At 43.0% G+C, this 21619-nt stretch overlaps 1 protein-coding gene across 1 annotated transcript; it reads right to left on the bottom strand.

Moving 5' to 3' along the window:
• Nucleotides 1-1167: 1167 nt before the first annotated feature.
• Nucleotides 1168-6737, bottom strand: LOC306835157 (uncharacterized protein; the record flags this gene model as incomplete). Its single annotated transcript, XM_079361584.1, has 2 exons — nucleotides 1168-1335; nucleotides 5562-6737. The coding sequence occupies 2 exons, from the start codon at nucleotides 6735-6737 to the stop codon at nucleotides 1168-1170; spliced, it is 1344 nt and encodes a 447-aa protein (XP_079217710.1).
• Between the last annotated feature and the right edge of the window lie 14882 nt (nucleotides 6738-21619).

Below are 21619 nucleotides of genomic sequence, written 5' to 3'. Positions count from 1 at the left end.
CAACAACAAACTGACCAGAGGGGTCAAGGTGAGACAAAACAGGAGCTGAAGAAAATAAACTCTTTTATTTAACAAAAGCCCCTTCTGCTGCAGAAGACCAAATGAAGGGAACCTTCACCGAGGTTAGCTTGGTCAGTGGTGTAGCAACTCTACTATAATCGCGGATAAACCTTCGATAGAAATTGGCAAATCCTAGGAATCTTTGAAGTTGCTTTCTTGTTGTAGGAGTGGGCCATTCGGCCACTGCCTGAACCTTGGTAGGGTCGGTCTTGATTTTCCCCTTCTCCACAATAAAACCAAGAAAACTGACTGAGGACACATGAAACTCGCACTTTTCAGCCTTTACATAGAGTCTGTTCTCTAATAGTCTTTGCAACACAAGTTTAACGTGCTGGACATGCTCCTGAAGTGACTGGGAAAAAATCAAGATGTCATCTAAGTACACAAATACAAACCTGTTGAGCATGTTGCGGAGAACATCATTAATGAGTGCCTGGAAGACGGCAGGGGCATTAGTCAACCCAAAAGGCATTACAAGGTTCTCGAAATGCCCCAAAGGTGTATTAAATGCAGTCTTCCACTCGTCTCCCTTCTTAATTCTCATCAAGTGGTAGGCGTTTCGGAGGTCCAACTTGGTTAAGATGGTGGCTTTGTGGAGGGGGCCGAAGGCAGAGTCCATGAGAGGAAGAGGGTACTTATTCTTTACGGTGATGTCATTAAGTCCCCTATAATCAATACAGGGCCGCAAAGTCTTGTCTTTCTTTTCTACAAAGAAAAATACCACCCCTACTGGAGAGGAAGAAGGGCGGATGAGTCCAGTAGCTAAAGAGTCAGAAATGTACTTCTCCATGGCCTCCCTTTCAGGCCTGGAGAGGTTGTAAAGTCTGCTGGACGGTAGAGACGCACCGGAGAGAAGGTCTATACCACAATCGTATAGTCTGTGAGGCGGCTGTGATAAAGCACGGTCCTTACTAAAAACCTCCTGGAGGTCATGATGTTCAGATGGAATGGACAACAGATCAACCGGTTTTGGAGGGCTAGGTGTGGTAGTGGCAGTGGTGGGTATCGCAAAGTGTAAGCAGTGGGAATGACAGAACAGACTCCAATTAGTAATGGTTAGCGTAGACCAGTCTATGGGTGGGCAGTGGAGCTGAAGCCAGGGGAGGCCTAACACGAGTGGTGATGTGGAAGACCAAATAACGAAATGGTCTCATGATGGTTACCGGACATAACCAAGATGATAGGGCCAGTGTGGTGAGTGATACGGGCGAGGAGTCTACTGTTGAGAGCGAACATGTCCTTAGGTCTGGGAAGAGGCTCAGATGGTAAGTAGTGCTGGGAAACAAAACAGGAGTCAATAAAATTGTCATCTGCTCCAGAATCCACCAGAACTTGGAGCGAAACAGAGGTCTGACCCCAGGAGACAGTACCTTTTAGGGTTCAGCCAGACGTTCCCAGCAGACCCTCACTACACGTTTGGGCCTGCCGAGTCTGACCGGCTTCCTCCCCTGCCAGCGCATCCAACTCACCACCAGGTTGTGATCAGTTGACAGCTCAGCCCCTCTCTTCACCCGAGTGTCCGAGACACACGGCCGGAGGTCAGATGACACGACCACAAAGTCTATCATCGACCTCCGGCCTAGAGTGTCCTGGTGCCACGTGCACTTATGGACATCCCTGTGCTTGAACATGGTGTTTGTTTTGGACAAACTGTGACTGGCACAGAAGTCCAATAACAGAACACTGCTCTGGTTCCGATCAGAGAGGCCGTTCATCCCAATCACCCCCCTCCAGGTCTCACTGTTGTTGCCCACATGAGCGTTGAAGTCCCCCAGTAGAACAATGGAGTCCCCAGTCGGAGCACACCGTCCAGCACCCCTTCCAGGGACTACAAGAAGGCCAACAACAGTCAGAGACCCTTTTCTTTGACATGTAATTGATTTAAATGTTTCATAAATGGATTCTTTTCACATGAATCTTTTGGCTCCTTTTTTGAAAAGTGAAAGTTGAAGTTTGGGTCATTGAAAGCGGTGATGAGCTGTCGGCCTGGGTTTGAATCCATCCTGTCGTTCCTTTTCAGCAGGTCATTCCCCTCTCTCTCTCTCTCTCTCTCTCTCTCTCTCTCTCTCTCTCTCTCTCTCTCTCTCTCAAAAGCAACAAAATATTTTGTTGCTGATCTTGTTAAATTTTCAACAAGCTTGTGTAACTGTTTATCTATGAAAAGCCATTAATCAGCTTTTTTGTGTGCATTTCTTACTTATTCATCACTCCGTGTCTAAAAACGTTTGTTTAATGTTGTTCTAAAGACGAATAAATGTACAGCAAATAATTCTTTGAAATGGTGGTCTGATCACCAAGCAGCAAGGTTTTGAATCACTGTCTCCATCTAGTGGCCTGATGAACACATCACAGTAACAAAACTTCCTTTAACACAGATGACTGTCTTGGGGCTGCATGGTTGAGCAGTGCTGTGACCTAACAGCAAGAAGGTTCCTGGTTGGGTTAGGGTCAGCGTATGTTCTCTTCTCGTACTCCAGCTTCCTCCCACAGTTCAAACACTCATTATTTTAATTCCTGACTCTAAATTCGCCCTCGGTGTGAATGTAAGTGTGACTGGTTTTCTGTCTCCATATGTCCCATGCCTCCTCCCTGCCCTCCACTCCTCTTAATACCTCTCCTCTCTCAAAATGTTCTCCCATCTCCCAAGCTGATCTGTCAAAAATCATCTCAACCAGGAAATCCTCCGAATGCATTTTAGACACCATCCCATCCTCCCTCATTAAACTGTTATCACTAGAATTATAAACTCCTCTCTCAGCTCCTCCACTGTCCCTCTGTCTCTCAATCTGGCTGCCATCACCCCCCCTAAAGAAACCTGGACTCCTCTCTGAGATCCTTGGACATGATGTAGCCACCCAAATCAAATTAATTCCCCATTTCACATTTCACTAACAACACCCTCAACGAACAATTTCAATCTGGATTGTGTATCCAGCATAGCACTGAAACAGTCCTCCTTAAAGTCACACATGACCTCCTCCTCTCCTCTGTCTACTCTCCATCCTCATAGATTGTATCTGATGTGGTGGTCTGACAGATGTGTAGATTGTGGTTGCTGTGGTGGTCTGACAGATGTGTAGATTGTGGTTGTTGTGGTGGTCTGACCGTCACTCATTGGGCAAAGATCACATTAATGTCTTAATGATGATGACATCATTGACTGCAAAATCTGAAGCTCAGGTTTGACTGTCAATGAGTTATGATAATTTCTTTAAATGAAGCTGTTGAACCATCGAATCCTTATCAGCAGAGCTTTAAACAGTCTATTAGTTATCAAATATTTTTTCAAAAACAGTTAAAATGGTCGTGTTGGTTTACTCTTTGAATCTTTGACTTTGTGGTCAGAATAGAACGAAGCCGTCTGATTGATAAAAATATATTTTATTGAAGAATAAAAACAGAAAGTTGCAGATGAGATGAAGACATGCTGAGCAAACTGATTCCTCAAAAACACATTATTACAGATTCAATAAATGTAGATTAGATTACATATAAAACATAGATCACTGAAAATATCATCAACATGAATCAGAACGTTTATGTCGGCTAAATATTTGATTTCAAACACACATTTAGAAACTTCTCCAAAAATCAAAACAAAGAAAACTTGATTTTAAAAGTTAAAGTTTGATTCACCGTCAAAAGATATTTTACTGTCTAAAAGCTGCTAACCTTTAAACTGACGACAACGAGCTGCATCGCAAACGACTGCTGTGTTCAAACTGATCTCAGCCTACTGCAAACAAGCAATACCACTCCTTACCAGCAGGTGGCAGCAGTATTATATTTTTTACACAAAGCAGAAAACTTGAAGCTGAGGAAACACAAATGGGATGTTTACATTCTTTCATCATTATGTTCTGAACGCATTCATAATGACCACGACTTGATGGAAACATGGTACAGGCGTAACATGAGAAGAGACTTCTATAAACGCCCTCTTCATGCCTTGTTGACTGACTGTCTGTCTCCAACTGGTCACCACCAGTTCAACATGTTAAATCTGACAACAAAACCTTCAACAAGCTCCGAGCAGTACCGACCAGAACCACAGACTTTACCTGGAAGCCCTGTGTACCTGCCTTAAAAGTTCTGCTCTCTCTTAATTCAAAGCTCTTTATTGGCTTGGATATGTAAATATATTACCAAAGCATGAAAGAACAAATAATGCAATAATAATAACCATGAATAATAACAAATCAAAAGTAACAATAATAACTAATAATAACAGTATTTTAACAGGAGTACTAATAATAATGTTTTGTTTTAAAGCATATGTATAAGATTAACACAAGTGTGTTTGCATGTGTGTGTGTGCGTGCGTGTGTGTGTGTGTGTGTGTGTGTGTGTGTGTGTTCAGCTCTTTGTAGTCTGTGATAACAGAGTTCAAGTTGATCAAATAAAAGTTCCTCCTTTCATCAGTTCGTTTACAATGTAGGAGAACGTGCATCTCTGTGTCCACCTCACCTGACCACATGGTCTGTTTTCTTTTGGTTGTCATGGTTTCTTGTGTCTTCCTGTTTGCTAGTTTGTGGTCACTGAGCCTGTACCTGGTGAGGATCTGTCTTGTTCCAGTTATGTTTCTTTACATCGTGTTATAATTAGTTTTACTCTGATTGGTTTTTGGAGAGTAACACGCCCGGATACAACATGTATAAAAGAGTCAACTGTTCTCTGGGAGCAGAATGAACAATACAGGTCAGGTACCAATCACATTCAATGTCTGATTCTCAGTGTGAGATATGCTCTCAGACATCATTTCAAATGAATATACTGATGATTTAGGTTTTTAGAAGCACCAGGAACATTTACCCAAACTGCATCCCAGTCTAATTCTTGTCCCATTCTGGATATATCTCTGTCCCAAGCTTTCATTCCTGATGTGGGCAAATATTTCTGGGGAAGGAATTTTAGATTTACAATGTGATTACATTTAATTTCATGTCTAACATTAATATTATGATTAAATCTTTCTGAGGATTTAAAGTTTCTATCAACAAGAAAACGATGTTCAAATCAGAGTTTCTCAAAATGATCTTCTTCACTTACTGAAACATTTTGCCAGCAGCTACAGCCAGTTTACCGAACTTGTACCGCAGCGCTGTTGTGGATCCCTTCACTCGACTCTTCATCTCCTCCAGTTTCTTGACCTTCTCTGTGTCTCCGTTCTCCTTCATCTTTTCAATCAGGAAGGCCAAGTGGACAAGAGTGGACAGAGAATCAACATTCAGAGCGATCTGCTCCAGTCTGAGAACATGCTCATAGGACTCTTCCAACCATCGAGCTTTGTCCTCTTTAAGTTTGTCCATTGTCTTCTGAAGTGTTTCCAGAAGACTTGTTTTCTCTTCACAGTCTGTTTTACTTTGATCATACTTCTCTTTCACGTCTTGAAGAGTTATCTGACGTTTACTTGTCTTCTGAACATATCTCCACCTTTCCTTCACATGATCAGACGCAGGGCATTTCCCTGTACAGACAGTGCAGCGACCCTTACTCATCACCTGACAGTGTTCGGGATACCAGGCCATCGAGCATCCAGGGTAGTGACAGTTCTCCTTACAGACTGTACAGCACACAGCTCCGCTATAGAACAACAGCCTCATTCCACCCCTGCTGATATCTTCTTTAACTTTGTAAGGCTCATCAACTTCTGCAGTGAAGTTCTTGTTGCTCTTCATCTCTTGTTCATGTGTCTTCAGGGCTTTCTGAGTCTGTTGGATTTCTCTCTGTTTTAATTCAATCAGCTCAACTCTCTCTTGCAGGTTTTGGATCGAGGCGTTCAGTCTGATGCGTTCGTTCAGAACGTCCACAGTTGTCCTCAGCTGTTGTGGAGCCGTTTTTAACAGAAAATTTCCAAACTCTGACATTTCTTCCATTGATACATCATATGCATGTTTTAGGGCTCTTTTGTTCTTTGTGTTCGTCCTTTCTTTATTTTGAAGGTTATCAAACAGGAAGTGAACAGGCTGATTCTCTTCATCTTTGGCACACTTGATGTTTGCTACTTCAAGGGCTTTAAGAACATTTTCAGGTGTTATTCCATTTGAGTGTGTGATGAGACAGACAATGTTGTTCTCCATGTTTTTTCCAAACAGAGACGTCACTGAATCAAGGACGTACCTGAAACGATCACTCAGGCGATTCTCGCTCGCTTTCATCACCAGACCCACGACATTCATCTCAGAAACTCCGTCCCCTGAGCCGAACAAGTCAGATAATCTATTTGTGATGTCGTCATCATGTTCAATCCCTTTTGTGTCTCCGTATCCAGGAGTATCAATGATGGTCAGAGAGTAGGACAGAGTTTTATCTTCAAATCCAAAGAGCTCGTACACGATCACATCTGATGTCTGACTATCAAACTGATCTTTCTTCTTTTCCTTCTCCTCCTTCTCTACGATCTCAAACCAGACATTGTCGTTCCACGTCACTCCCATGGCGTAGTTGACCAGAGCGTTGATCAGAGTAGATTTTCCTGATCCTGTTTCTCCCACAAGCAGGATGTTTTTGTGTACTTTAGTTGGATCTCTTTCACCAAGAGTCATTCTTGTTATGGTCCCAATCTTCTCTTTCTTTGGTGTCAGCTGGTAGACATCAGGAGATCCTGGACGGATCAGGTGTTTGCAGGTGATGTTGTCATACCTGTTTGTTGTGTTTCTGTTGAGAGGTGAAGACATCCAATCAAAAACCAGAAAACATGGACAATGAGATCCAAATGGGATCTTTTAATAAAAGCAGTTCCTGACCTAGCTAAAGTCAACATGGACCCCCTGCTAGACCAACTCAAAGCAGATATTGTAAGATGGGTCCCTTTATTCCTATCATTATGGGGGAAAGCTAATGTACTGAAAATGACTTGTGCACACAAGATTTATTACCTTCTCCAGGCACTTCCAATCAGAATCCCCCTAAAATATTTCAAGCAGCTAGATGTGCTTTTTAATAGATTCCTCTGGAATAGTAAGCGTCCAAGGCTTCATTTATCGAAATTACAAAAAACGGTTGTAGAGGGAGGTTTGGGCATCCCGAATTTACTATTGTACTATCATGCCTTTGGCCCTGGACACCTTGCACACTGGTGCCTTCCCCCTGAACGTGCCCCTCCCTGGTTTCACTTTGTAAAGGACCTTTGTCATCCACTGCCACCCATCCACCTCATCACAGCTGCATTCCCTGGGGAGGTTCGAGCCCACACAATTCTTACGAATATACAATGGATCTGGAAAAGGGTTTCTATTAAACTTAATTAGAATCCCCACCTGAATTTATCTGCAAGTCTCTGGTTGAATCCCAAGCTAAAAATAGAAAATAAGCCATTCTTATGGAAGCAATGGGTGGAAAAAGGTATTCTGGTGCTCGGAGATCTACATGAGGGAGGCATACTGAAATCTTTTACAGTACTAGCACAGCAGTTCGGCCTGCATCAGCAGCAGTTCTAATTACAACATCTTCTTTCTCAAACCTTTGGTTCCACCTCAAGAGCCCCCCTAGCTTCAACATTCTATCTTGTATAATAAAAATATTTGGTACAGGCCGTGAGGCCTCCAAATACTACTCTTTATTACTTAAAAGCACTACTAGCAAGAGTGCTAACCTAAAGTCGGCTTGGGACTCTGATGTTAGACGGTCATTTACAGAGGACGAATGCAGCAGTATTTTAAAGAATTGTAAGAAAACATTGCGAGAACTTAGAACTAGACTGGTACAATTCAAAATACTAAACAGGATGTACTGGTCGCCCTCTAGGCTTCATAGGGTGAAATTGAGGGATAGCCCGGATTGTTGGAGGTGTGGGAGGAGTATTGGTACACTCCTCCATATGTTGTGGTCCTGTCCACTGGTACAAACATTTTGGTCAGCTATTCATGAAAACATTAAACTGATCCTCAAAGTAAATATTCCCTTCTGCCCGAGCCTGTTCATCCTAGGCGATCGTTTCCCTCTAAAAGCCCTCCCTTCAGCACAAGCAGAGTGGGTACAAACAGCCCTCATGCTGGGAAGGAAACCTATAGTCACAGAATGGAAGACGACAACATTAGCACCGGTCAGGGTGTAGTTCTCACAGTTGGGCATTGTGGCAGTTTATGAGCGTCTCTCTTTTAGATTACTGAACCAGGTTGAGAGATTTGGAGCCAAGTGGGGGGATTACATCTCATTTATCAAGGGACCCTGACATTAATGTAGACTTGATATCGTTTTTTCTTTCTTTTTTATTAATTCTCATATTATCTGCCATTTGTGTTGTGTTTTATGTAGTTTGGCTTTCTTGATGTGCGTGTATAGGCGCAGGTACATCAGTATGCATATGTGTGAGCACTTGTATGTATTGTACATGCGCAGGCGTTTATGTATTTGAAAACGTTGTCATTTTATTTTGAGGTATGTTTGTCTTGTTGTATTGTTCATTGTTGGAAAAAATTGGAAAATGAATAAAAACTTTTAATCACAAAAAAATAAAAAATAAAAAATAAAAATAAAAGCAGTTCCTGCATGGTAACCTTTTAACAACAATAAGTGTGAATGTGACTCCATCTCAACATTGATTGAATTGAAGAAAATGACCTCGTCACCTTTCCGTTCCCCTTATGGAGGCTACAGACTGAACGGTAAAGTGATTTTCAGGGACTCAAAGACCCCGTTCATTGGATTTTTAATGCTGATTCCCGCCCTGTGCACAGTGGTGTTCAGCTTCTCCTGTCTGGACGGAGGTGGAAAGTCCCACGCTGTGAAACAAAGTGGTACAAAAACAGCTTTTTTACTGCTGCTACCACTGAACGGAACAAGCTGTAACCAAATTTGCACACTTGTATTTATTTACGTCCAAAACATATTTGTATTTTTCTTCTCTTTGTTTGTAAGTCTGTGTTTTAAAGTGTTCTAACCTGTCGCTCAGCTCTCAGAGTCAGGCAGAGGTCTGATGTCGAGGAGAGAGAGCACAGTTTATGTCAGCAGTGGAAGGGCGCTCTGAGGTCACATGATTTCACAGAAACAGACCGCAGGAATGTTTGATTTATCATAGCAAAAAAACACTACTTTTGAAGAGTTAACTCTCCGCCGTCTCTTATTTCTGGTAAGAGAAAGTGGTGGTCTGATAGATGTGCAGATTGCATCGGCTTTGGTGGAGTGACCATGACACATTGGGCTAAAATCACATGAATGTTTTTAAATGCATTAAACTGATCTCAGCCTACTGCAAAGAGGCAATACCACTCCTTACCAGCAGGTGGCAGCAGTCTGATATTTTTCACACAAAGCAGAAAACTTAATGTTGAGGAAACACAAATGGGATGTTTACACTCTTTCACCATGATGTTCTGAACGCGTTCATAACGGCCACGACTTGATAGAAACATGGTACAACTGGTCTCCAACTGGTCACCACCAGTTCAACATGTTAAATCTGACAACAAAACCTTCAACAAGCTCCGAGCAGTACCGACCAGAACCACAGACTTTACCTGGAAGCCCTGTGTACCTGCCTTAAAAGTTCTGCTCTCTCTTAATTCAAAGCTGTTTATTGGCTTGAACATGTAAATATATTACCAAAGCATCAAAGAACAAATAATGTTCCGTTACAGCTGTAACTTTGTGTGTTATCTGCCCCCGAGTGGTTGACTTTAAGTTAGGTTTCAGGTGTCATGTGACAGGAAGTAGTTACATTGCTCATCACGATCACCTGCTGCTGACACTTTCCACAATCCTTCGCCATGTGCCTTCATCCTTTGACTTTCGAGGCATTGTCTGTATGTATATTGTTTATATGATATTTATCTTTAAGTACATGCAGATATTTGTTAAGTTTACTGTATTTTATGCTGTTTTTAAAATGTTGTAACTTTGCACTGTTTAGGCTTGCTTTAAGTTATTTGGTACTGCTGTGAACAGCGTATGCATGTCAAGGACTCTGTATGAGTACATTTAAGTCATCTATTGTTTTATGTTTTATTTATAGTTTCACAACTTCGATCATTATTAAACCTGTGGACAACAACTACTACGGTCTTCAGAGTCGTAATGTGAAAAAGATGTTGACACTTGCTGCCAGTGCTCTTGTTCAATCACAAGACAAGAGAGACGGTACAAATTGTGACATGGCCACTAATGTGAGGGAGGTCCCTGTGGGTGTGAGGGTGTGTGTGTGTTGTCTCCCTGCCTGTGTGCCTGGAGTGGCGACCTACCGTAAATTCCGTACTATTGAGCGCACCTGGATATAAGCCGCACCGGCTAAAAATAAGTAAATAAATGTATTTGTACATATATAAGCCGCACTTGATTATAAGCCGCAGGTGTCCACGCTATAACAAGAGCTATTTACACAGACGTAGGCTACCGGTAACATCCGCAAATACTGTAGCGTCCGTACGGACGTTAAAGGACGACGAGAGCGTTCAAATAATAACTTTTAATAACCCGATCACTGTCGGCCGTGACCACGCCGTTTACAGCAGAGAGCAAAACCATAACTTGCCGTAACAATCCAACTGTCTCCCCCAGCGTTCTCTCATACAGCCACTCAACACGTTCTCGCTGGTGCATTCACTGACTCTCCACATAATCGGAATTATGAACACATTATCAACTACTGACTTTACAACATGAACCGTTACAATACGAAGCCTAGCCGACGGTGTCTGTAACACGGCTGATGAAAAAGATGACCGTAATATATTTCACAAGAAAAAGTCCATCCATTCACTGCCTCAGAATGACTTCATTACTCACTTCCTCAGTCTCTGTTGTTTCTGTCAGTGTCATCTTAACGTGCAGCAGCTCTGTTAGCTTCTTTGACAGCCAGGTCGATCGCCTTTAACTTGAAAGCTACATCATATGTATTTCTCCGTGTGTTTTCCATGATGAGGGTGCGTGCATGAAGCGCAAAATGACTGATATTAAGATCCGACGTGACGAAGTCAAATGTTTTTGCGGCAGAAGCTCATTGTCCCCCATAAAAAATCCATGCATTAGCCGCACCGGAGTAGAAGCCGCAGTGCTCGAAGTGTGAGAAAAAAGTAGCGGCTTATAGTCCGGAATTTACGGTAATTAGCTAGGGAGACACAGGTGTGTGAGGGGGGCGGAGCAGAGGTGAACAAAGGGAGAGGGGGAAATGTTTGCAGGGGATTTTTTTTTTGGTTTGGTTAGGAGTGAGCAGTGGGACGGTGTGGCTGAAGAGAGATGGTTTTTTACTGGATGAAGATGAGGGAATAAGTGTTTTTGGAAGTCGCGGTGTTTCCTCCTGGACAGGGTTTTTTTTGTTGGAGTTGGGAGGACCGGACGTCGCAAAAAGAGACCTGATTTTCCCTGGACAATCTCAAAAAAGGAAGTAGGCTGCCAGACCGGTGAGTGCCAAACGAATAGGGTTTTTTTTGTTTCCTTTTTTTGTGGAGTATACTTTTTTCCCCTTCCGGATCCCTTTCAGTGGACTTGGAAATGTTTTTCTTGACTGTTAAAGGAGGACATTATTGTTTTTCTGTGGCAATGACATTTGGTTTGGTTTTTTTTTGTTAAAAACGGAGTAAAGTCTGTATTTAATTTCATCCAGTACTCTTTTGATTTATTTTGGGGAAATTAAGGTCCTAACCCAGTGACACTATTGAGTTTACAGTAGGTTTTGATTGAATTATGTAACGGTGACAGGACAATATTAAGGTGATTGTTAAAAAATAATGTAATTATTATAATAACCATGAATAATAATAACGAACAAATTAAAAGTAACAACAATAACTAATAATAACAACAGTATTTTGACAGGAGTAATAATAATAATAATAATAATAATAATGTTTTGTTTTATAGCGTGTGTGTATTAGATTAACACAAGTGTGTATAGGTGGGTTTTGTGTGTTTAATTTGATTTTTGTGTTTGTTTTTAATTTGTCTAAGTATCTGTGGTTGTGTGTGTATATGTTAAATTTGTTTGTGTGTGGGAATGTGTGTTGCTCATTCTCTCAGGTTGTGTCCTGTATAAAGATATGGAGGCAGCAGGATGTGTCCTGTCTCCTTCTCTCAGGAGTCTTTGTATCTTGGAGAGCTCATTCAGCTCTTTGTAATCTGTGATGACAGAGTTCAAGTTGATCAAATAAAAGTTCCTCCTTTCATCAGTTCGTTTACAATGTAGGAGAACGTGCATCTCTGTCTCCACCTCACCTGACCACATGGTCTGTTTTCTTTTGGTTGCCATGGTTTCTTGTGTCTTCCTGTTTGCTAGTTTGTGGTCACTGAGCCTGTACCTGGTGAGGATCTGTCTTGTTCCAGGTATGTTTCTTCACATTGTGTTATAATTAGTTTTACTCTGATTGGTTTTTGGAGAGTAACACGCCCGGACACAACATGTATAAAAGAGTCAACTGTTCTCTGGGAGCAGAATGATCAATACAGGTCAGGTACCAATCCCATTCAATGTCTGATTCTCAGTGTGAGATATGCTCTCAGACATCATTTCAAATGAATATACTGATGATTTAGGTTTTTAGAAGCACCAGAAACATTTACCCAAACTGCATCCCAGTCTAATTCTTGTCCCATTCTGGATATATCCCTGTCCCAAGCTTTACTTCCTGATGTGGGCAAAAATTTCTGGGGAAGGAATCACAAATGAAGTAACCCTAACCCTTACCCCAATTTTAGATTTACAATGTGATAACGTTTAATTTTGTGTCTAACATTAATATTATGATTTAATCTTTGTGAGGATTTAAAGTCTGTATCAACAAGAACACCATGTTTCAATCAGAGCTTCTCAAAATGATATTCTTCACTTACTGAAACATTTTGCCAGCAGCTACAGCCAGTTTACCGAACTTGTACCACAGCGCTGTTGTGGATCCCTTCACTCGACTCTTCATCTCCTCCAGTTTCTGGACCTTCTCTGCGTCTCTGGTCTCCTTCATCTTTTCAATCAGGAAGTCCAAGTGGACAAGAGTGGACAGAGAATCAACATTCAGAGCGATCTGCTCCAGTCTGAGAACATGCTCGTAGGACTGTTCCAACCATCGATCTTTGTCCTCTAGCAGTGTGTCCATTGTCTTCTGAAGTGTTTCCAGAAGGCTTGTTTTCTCTTCACGGTCTGCTTTACCTTGGTCATACTTCTGTTTCACGTGTTGAAGAGTTATCTGACGTTTCCTTGTCTTCTGAACATATCTCCACTTTTCCTTCACATGATCAGACGCAGGGCATTTCCCTGTACAGACAGTGCAGAGACCCTTACTCATCACCTCACAGTCTTTGGGATACCAGGCCATCGAGCATCCAGGGTAGTGACAGTTCTCCTCACAGACTGTACAGCACAAAGCTGCTTCATAGAACACCAACCACCTCATTCCACCACTGATTGGTTCTTTATCTTTGTAGACCTCATCAACTTCTACAGTGAAGTTCTTGTTGCGCTTCATCTCTTGTTCATGTGTCTTTAGGGCTTTCTGAGTCTGTTGGATTTCTCTCTGTTGTGATTCAATCAGCTCAACTCGCTCTTTCAGGTTTTGGATCGAGGCGTTCAGTCTGATGCGTTCGTTCAGAACGGCCACAGTTGTCTCCAGCTGCTGTGGAGCCGTTTTTAACAGAAACTTTCCAAACTCTGACATTCCTTTCATTGATACATCATTTGCATGTTTATGGGCTTTTTTGTTCTTTGTTCTTTTGTTCTTTGTTCTTTTGTTCTTTGTGTTCGTCCTTTCTTTATTTCGAAGGTTATCAAACAGGAAGTGAACAGGGTCATTCTCTTCATCTTTGGCACACTTGATGTTTGCTTCTTCAAGGGCTTTAAGAAGATTGTCAGGTGTTATTCCATTTGAGTGTGTGATGAGACAGACAATGTTGTTCTCCATGTTGTTTCCAAACAGAGACGTCACTGAATCAAGGACGTACCTGAAACGATCACTCAGGCGATTGTCGCTCGCTTTCATCACCAGACCCACGACATTTATCTCAGAAACTCCGTCCTCTGAGCGGAACAAGTCAACTAATCTATTTGTGATGGCGTCATCATATTCAGTCCCTCTGGTGTCTCCGTATCCAGGAGTATCAATGATGGTCAGAGAGTAGGACAGAGTTTTATCTTCAAATCCAAAGAGATCGTACACGATCACATCTGATGTCTGACTTTCAGTCTGACCTCTCTCCTCCTTCTCTACGATCTCAAACCAGACATTGTCGTACCACTTCACTCCCATGGCGTAGTTGACCAGAGCGTTGATCAGAGTAGATTTTCCTGTTCCTGTTTCTCCCACAAGCAGGATGGTTTTGTGTGTTTTAGTTGGATCTCTTTCACCAAGAGTCATTCTTGTTATGGTCCCAATCTTCTCTTTCTTTGGTGTCAGCTGGTAGACATCAGGAGATCCTGGTCGGATCAGGTGTTTGCAGGTGATGTTGTCATACCTGGTTGTTGTGTTTCTGTTGAGAGGTGAAGACATCCAATCAAAAACCAGAATACATGAATAAAGAGATCCAAATGGGATCTTTTAATAAAAGCAGTTCATGCATTTTCACACCACATGGTAAGCTTTCACAACAATAAGTCTGAATGTGACTCCATCTCAACATTGAATGATTATTATAAGAAGACCTAGTCACCTTTCAGTTCCCCTTATGGAGGCTACAGACTGAACGGTAAAGTGATTTTCAGGGACTCAAAGACCCCGTTCATTGGATTTTTAATGCTGATTCCCGCCCTGTGCACAGTGGTGTTCAGCTTCTCCTGTCTGGACGGAGGTGTGAAGTCCCACAATGCATAAAAAAGTGGTACAAAGTCTTTTTTTTTCCTGCTGCTACAACTGAACAAGCTGTCGCCATATTTATTTATTTTATTTATGTCCAAAACATATTCGTACCCTGCCTGAAGAGATTCTTCATTTGTATTTTTTCAATGATCTTATCAGTTCAGATTTCTCTCTCCTTTATTCCTACAGTTCTACAATTCGCTTTAATCCAAAGCTACGTACATAAGACAGAAAGTACAACACAAGCAAACCATGTCAGTAAGTGCAAACAATCAGCTTTAAGTCCAACTGGACACACAAGTACTGACAGGAAGTGAACAGAGGTAAAGTCACCTGAACCAATTCACAAACATCCCACACAGGTCATATAACAACAACACAATTACTAAACTTTAAGTACTATTTTTAACAGGTGAGTCTTGAATGATTGGAATGTAGTTGGGCCGGTCAGTGTTGAATGTGTGTGAAGAGTTCCTGGGGGAGGGAGGGAGCTGTGTAGGAGACTCTGACCCAGCAGGTTCAGTGCTCAGTTCTGTAAGGCAGATAAAAGATGTTGGCATCTGAAGATAGGGGTCGGCTCCTTCCCTGAGGCAAGAGTCTGAGGCAAGGGGGAAGTGTGATGGTGAAGGATATCAGTGAGGTAGGAGGGGTCTGGTGTTCATGGGCTTTATGTGTGAGGAGCAGGATTTTGAAGGTAATCAAATATTAATGTTGGAACAACAAGTATGTACACAGAGCGATGAGCTACGTAGTGCATCACAGTCAAAACTTTCTGACAACACGCGGTCAAATGTGACAAAGCAGGATTTGTATTCCAACAATCCAATAATAAACACTAAAACACCTCTGTGTTAACGAAATATATCACTTACGTTGCCATGGTTACGTCTTCAGATGAGCTGGAGGAGGGGGCAGCTGATTGGTTCTCTGTAATGAAAAAAAACAAGCAAGTGACCTCGACGTCCTGTCAGCTGCCATCTTGATATTATCAGCTCTTAACGAGTGAACAAACTCGCTCAGCTCCTCCCCCTTCATGTAAACATTTATTAAACAATTTCACTGAATGTTGCTTCATATCGATCTTAACGTCAGTTTGTCTTTGTTCCCGTGTATTTCAATCTGCTGTTATCTCTTCTCTTTGTTTGTAAGTCTGTGTTTTAAAGTGTTCTAACCTGTCGCTCAGCTCTCAGAGTCAGCGGTCTGATGTTGAGGAGAGAGAGCAGAGTTTATATCAGCAGTGGGAGGGCACCTGAGGTCACATGATTTCACAGAAACAGACCACAAAAATGTTTCAATTATCATAACAATAACATTACCTTTTAAAGTCAACTCTCCTCCCTCTCTTCCTTTCCATTTCACTGAACCTCACCGTTTCTCTGAAATCATGTGACAACAAAAGATTTTTATTACATAATGAAGAATAATACCTGATCCGTCTTCACAAACATTGACACGAATCTTATCAGATACCAGCTAACATACATTCAAGAAGTTGGAGCAAGTTATGGCTCAAACCAGTGAGCACAGGGGTCCTCCCAGCCCACAAAGGCCACCCTTGAGTTGGTCCAATCTCAGTGTAAATCTGACTCTTGTGGGAGGTGCTCCTGCAGAGCTGAGGACTTAACCTGTACTGACATGTGCCAGCGCAGCAGCCTGTGCCAGAATGATGACGAATTCAAGGCGTGATGCATGAGAGCGACAATGACTATGATTATGTATTTTGTATTTTTTTGCATAGGATTAAGTCCCTAGAGATGTACCATCTCTTTTTAAGGGGGTCCTAACATTAGACTATTTACAACATGACTTAAAAATTGAAAACAATTCAAAAGAACAAAAGAAATTAATAAAAAATTATTACAATACACAAACAAACAACAAACTGCTCAGGCAACCCAGTAATAACTGTTACAGTTGTGTACTCACCCACCAAGGTTGCACCATCTGAGGAAGTGGAGCGGATCTATGAGGACCTCACAACATTGGTTCATCATGTCCCAGGACACAACTTCCTTGCAATTCTGGGCGACTTCAACGCAAGGATTGGACCAGAGGACGTTCCCTTTCCCTACCACGACTCTACCAACCGCAATAGGGCATACCTCACTGCCCTTCTCATGGAACATCAGCTTCTGGCAGTGATCACCATCTTCCAGAAAAGAAAAGGCAAGAGGTGGACCTTCCAAGACCGAGCATCAGGTGTACTGCACCAGCTGGACTACATCCTAGTGAGGCGAAAGTGGAGGAACTCAATGCTGAGCCATACAGCACGTTCAGCACTGTGGGTTCTGATCACCGTGATGTCTCCATGAGGGTACGACTGAGCCTCAGGGCCCCCAAGCCGAGCCCCAGGTTCTGGTAAGACTGGAAGACACTCTCGACCGACCCAGGCTTGCAAACCAGGTATAAGGAGGAGGTAATGAGCCGCTTTCAGCAGTTGGACGAAGCAGCAGAGCCCGGCAATGAGTACAGGCGTTTTGTTGTTGCCAACGAAGAAACAATAAGGGCATGCGTACCTGTGCTGGACAAGACCAGAATCTCCCTGCGGTCCAAACACCCGGAGGTTGTAGTGGCACGGAGCAAGGTGGAAGAAGCACTGCTTGACTTTGCACAAGAGCCTAGTGTGGAGAAACGTAAGATACTGAATGAGGCCAAATAATCTGTCTTCGGTACCTACAACAAGAGGGTGCAGAGAGCTCAGGGCGTGCATTGTGAGAGCCAGTATGGAGAAGCATGGAGGGTCCTCAACGAGATAACAGGACGAAAGAGGAAAAAGGAGGGACACGTTGAAGGATGCAGCGCTGAGGAGAGAGTGGTGACATGGTACAACCATTTCAGAAAGCTGCTAGGAACAACATCAGATGAAAGGGAGGAGGAAATACCATCATTCCTCCATGACCTCAACATCAAGGATGGTCCCTTCACAGTTACTGAGTTTGCCAAGGTTAAAAGTACACTGAGAGAGGGTAAAAGTGCTGGGCCGGACGCCATTCCCTCAGAGGTCGGAAAGAAGTGTGGTCTCGACAACATCCTTCTTGAGTTCTGCAACCTTGCTCTCCTCAACAACAAGCTGCCTGACATGTGGTCTCTCTCCAGCATCATCCCGGTGCCCAAATCTGGAGACCTCTCAAAACCAGACAACTACCAAGGCATCAGCCTGGCCTGTATCGCTGCAAAGGTCGACAACCACATGATACTAAACCGGCCATTGACCCTCACCTGAGGGAAAACCAAAACGGCTTTCCACACTATCCCAGATCCTGAATCTTAGGAGATTAATCGAGGACGTGAAGAACAACCTGACGGCTGTACTGTGCTTCATTGATTTCAAAAAGGCTTTTGACTCAGTGCACAGAGGCAGCATATGGCCTATGGTGTCCCTCCTAACTTGCTCTGGGCAATAGAGACCACATACTGTATGTAGGTACATGGGCCAAGGTTGTGACCCCAGATGGCGACAGTTTGGAGTTTGACATCCTGGCTGAGGTAATGCAAAGAGATACCCTCGCCCCATTCCTCTTTGTCATTGTCCTGGACTACTCGCTCAGGAAGGCGATCAACGGGCGAGAGCAGGATCTTGGCCTCACTATCACACCAAGGAGGTCAAGTAGGCACCCTGCAGTAGTCCTGACTAGTCTGGACTATGCGGACGGTCGGCCTCCAGCTGAACGCCAAGAAAACTGAGGTGATCATCTATAACATCCACGCGGAACACCAACCCCTTACAACAACAGGAGGCACTGCTCTGAAGGAACTCCACGACCTCAAGTAACTGGACTCATGGGTCAACTCAGAGCAAGATCTGAAAGTGAGAAAGGCACTTACATGGAGAGCCCTGAATGGTATGGCCAGTGTCTGGAACTCCAATCTCCCCCAACAAATCAAACTCAGCTTCTTCTATGCGACAGTGGAGTCTGTTCTCCTTTAAGGCAGTGAATGCTGGACCATGAAGCCAACTTTGCAGAAGGCTTTAGACGGTTGCTAAACTAGAATGCTACGTGTAGTTCTGAACATCAGCAAGAGCGCACATGTCACCAATGAGGCTCTGTATACTGGAGTATCCAGGGTGAGCGACAAAATAGCTGCCAGGGGAATGAGACTTGCAGGACACTGCCAAAGACACCAAGAGCTGCCAGCCAGCAAACTGGTGCTGTGGGAACCAGCATATAGGCACCAGTCACAAGGAGGTCCCACAAACACACGTCTGGATGTTATCAAGAAGGACGCAGGAGCGCAAAGCACCAACGAGCTGCCGGAAGTATGAAAAACTGGGATGACTGGAAGTGACGATGGAAGGCTCATCTGAGGACGACCTGGAGAGAGCAACTCACTAGAAACGTCAAAGTCAAAGAAAAAACTGTTTAACAAAAGGAACTCTGAGTTATCTGACGACATGCTTATGTGTAGTTTTTTATATCGTGCATGTATTTCTACGGAAAGACAAAAAAAAGGACATTGAGGAACATGGAATATTTAGTCTGTGTTTTTCTTACCCTCTGGTCGGTTCATAGTCTTTGCCACGAGTTAGATGTTTCCCCATGTTCTCTGCTCCCTGGATTTACTTTGTTTTTCTTCTTGTGGATTTTGGATTATTGTTTGAGTGAGTTTGTTTTTGGCTTTTGTTTAAATAAATTAGCATTTTTGTTCATTCTGCAATTGGGTCCTCCTTCCTCTTTTTTTGCCCGTAACAACGTGACTTAAGCCCCGTTTCCACCAAGCGGTCCGGCTCAGTTCGTCTCGGTACAGCTTGGGGCGCTTTCATAGACTAATCCTGGGAAAGATTCCCAAATAACCGATTCGTACCGTCCCACTTTTTGGGACCCTTCCGTTGGGATGCCATGAATGACGAGTCGACCCATAAAGGTGGAGCTAAACACTGCAATCCGTTGATTGGTTGAAAGAATCGTCACTTCCTGTGTTACGTCAGTAAACAAAACTCCCCCGTGTTTAAACCACTGACTGAAACACAGCTGATTGTTTACATCTGAATTTCATCTCGCGGCACACAGCCTTCTCAAAGCTTGATTGAGTTCTTGTAATGAAGAGTCACATGTCAGTGACAGAGGAGACTGCTTGATGTCTTCCAGCGTTGGTTTTGTTTGTGTAGCGTTTTCTCCTTTGTTGAATTTATTATTTAGCAGTTAGCTGTTAGCAGTTAGCTGCTATCATATGATGCTATTTACATAGCGGCTATCTTCATCCAGCTTACACGCTGCCTACCAAATAGGGCACAGGGCCAAACTGTTTTGATCTGTACCGGACTGCTGTGTGGAAACGGGGCTAAAGAACAAAGTAAAGTTTTACAATGGCCGTTTTTAAAAATGCAACATGGCCGCCACATAGACAACTAGGAAAATGCACACATTGTTTTTCTGACTCCTTATCCGATTACCTTTCCAAAAAAGTTTAGTTTAGCAAATCCTGCAGAAAGATATCGTGAACCTGACTATTTGTGTCGATGTATCTCAGACTTGAGTGTGAGAATAATAATACATGATTTTTACATCATGACAAATGCACAATCACCAAGTGTAATCTATTAGTGTCTGCATTGTTACTGTAAAAATCAGTTACTGTTCTCATTGTCTTAACAGAGCTGCTTGACTGCCTCTTAAGCCTGTGCATCTTTTTTATCTCTCTCTGTGGAGTGGGGATTGCTTGCTGTATCAGTTTGTAAGTCTGTAAAAACTTCTACCAATGTCTGCCCCGAGGTACCAATCTGATGAACCAATCACAGCCTCCCTTTCCCCCTGCTCTCTGATGAACCAATCACAGCCTCCCTGTCTCCCTGCTCGTGCTCTAGCTCACATTCAAAGCTCGACCCTGATTACAGAGTTTATACTGAGAGTTTACTGACCGCTGAATGAGACATGAAACGACGTCGTTTCTACACGAAGAGATGAGCTGAGGTCACCTTCTGGAGCAACGGCACTAGGCTATGTAAGTGAGGGGGCGAGGCTTCAGAGGAAGCACAGAGGGGAGAGTGTAGACGTAGCGCTGAGGGAATGCGACTTTTTACATTTCAGTTATTTAAATTCACCAACCCTGCCTTTAAGTGAAACATGGACATTTTAAGTTTTCAATTCAACCATCAGCTCTTACAGCGTGAGAAACGGCGATATTATCGGTCACATCAAGATTCAAACGGCCCAGAAATCTGAACTGACGAGCAGTTTGCCGTCAGTTCAGACAGTTCTGTGTTGCTTCACACAGTATACCTGCACGGTAAATATACTGTGTGTGTGTGTTTGTGCGTGTGTTTTAAGAGCGGCCTCTGTGTCTGCATGTCGGTTACACTCTGTTCGCTTCATCCTTGGAGTCTGTAATAGAAATTATCCTGAATGGATGAATAAACTGCTGCACTGAAGGGAAATGAACGTGTTCATGTCTGAAGGTCTGGTGCTCGGCGAGAGATTTAATGGTGTGTTGAGAGACTACAAGCCACAAAGAGTGCAAATGTGGCGTGTGGGTTGAAGTGTTGGCCTGCAGGTACAGTCTCCCAGGCACGAGGTTTTATAAAAAGGCTGCACTTTAAAAAGTCAGTTTGAACTACTGCAGTGACCTCTGGAGAGACCGGTGAGTCGGAAAGGTACCTGAGAAAGAACAGACAGTGAAATAGTCATTCTCCTGATTCTATGATTATCTGATTTCTTCTCAAGCTGTCACAAGAAACTGAGGTCACGTTTGATGGACGACAGACAGAAATCTAAAAAATGCAGTCAAAGAAAAAACAAAGACTTTTTGCAAACCGGCTTCTTCTTTTTTTTTAGGTGAATTTTTTGTGTTGATGATCCAAATAAATCCTAAACACAGAAACCATGCCGAGTCTGACGCATTTATTTTTC

Source organism: Symphodus melops (assembly GCF_947650265.1).
Source record: "Symphodus melops genome assembly, chromosome: 14".
Taxonomy (NCBI): Eukaryota; Metazoa; Chordata; class Actinopteri; order Labriformes; family Labridae; genus Symphodus; species Symphodus melops.
Note: the sequence above shows the minus strand (reverse complement) of the source record. Positions and strands in the feature narration are given on the sequence as shown.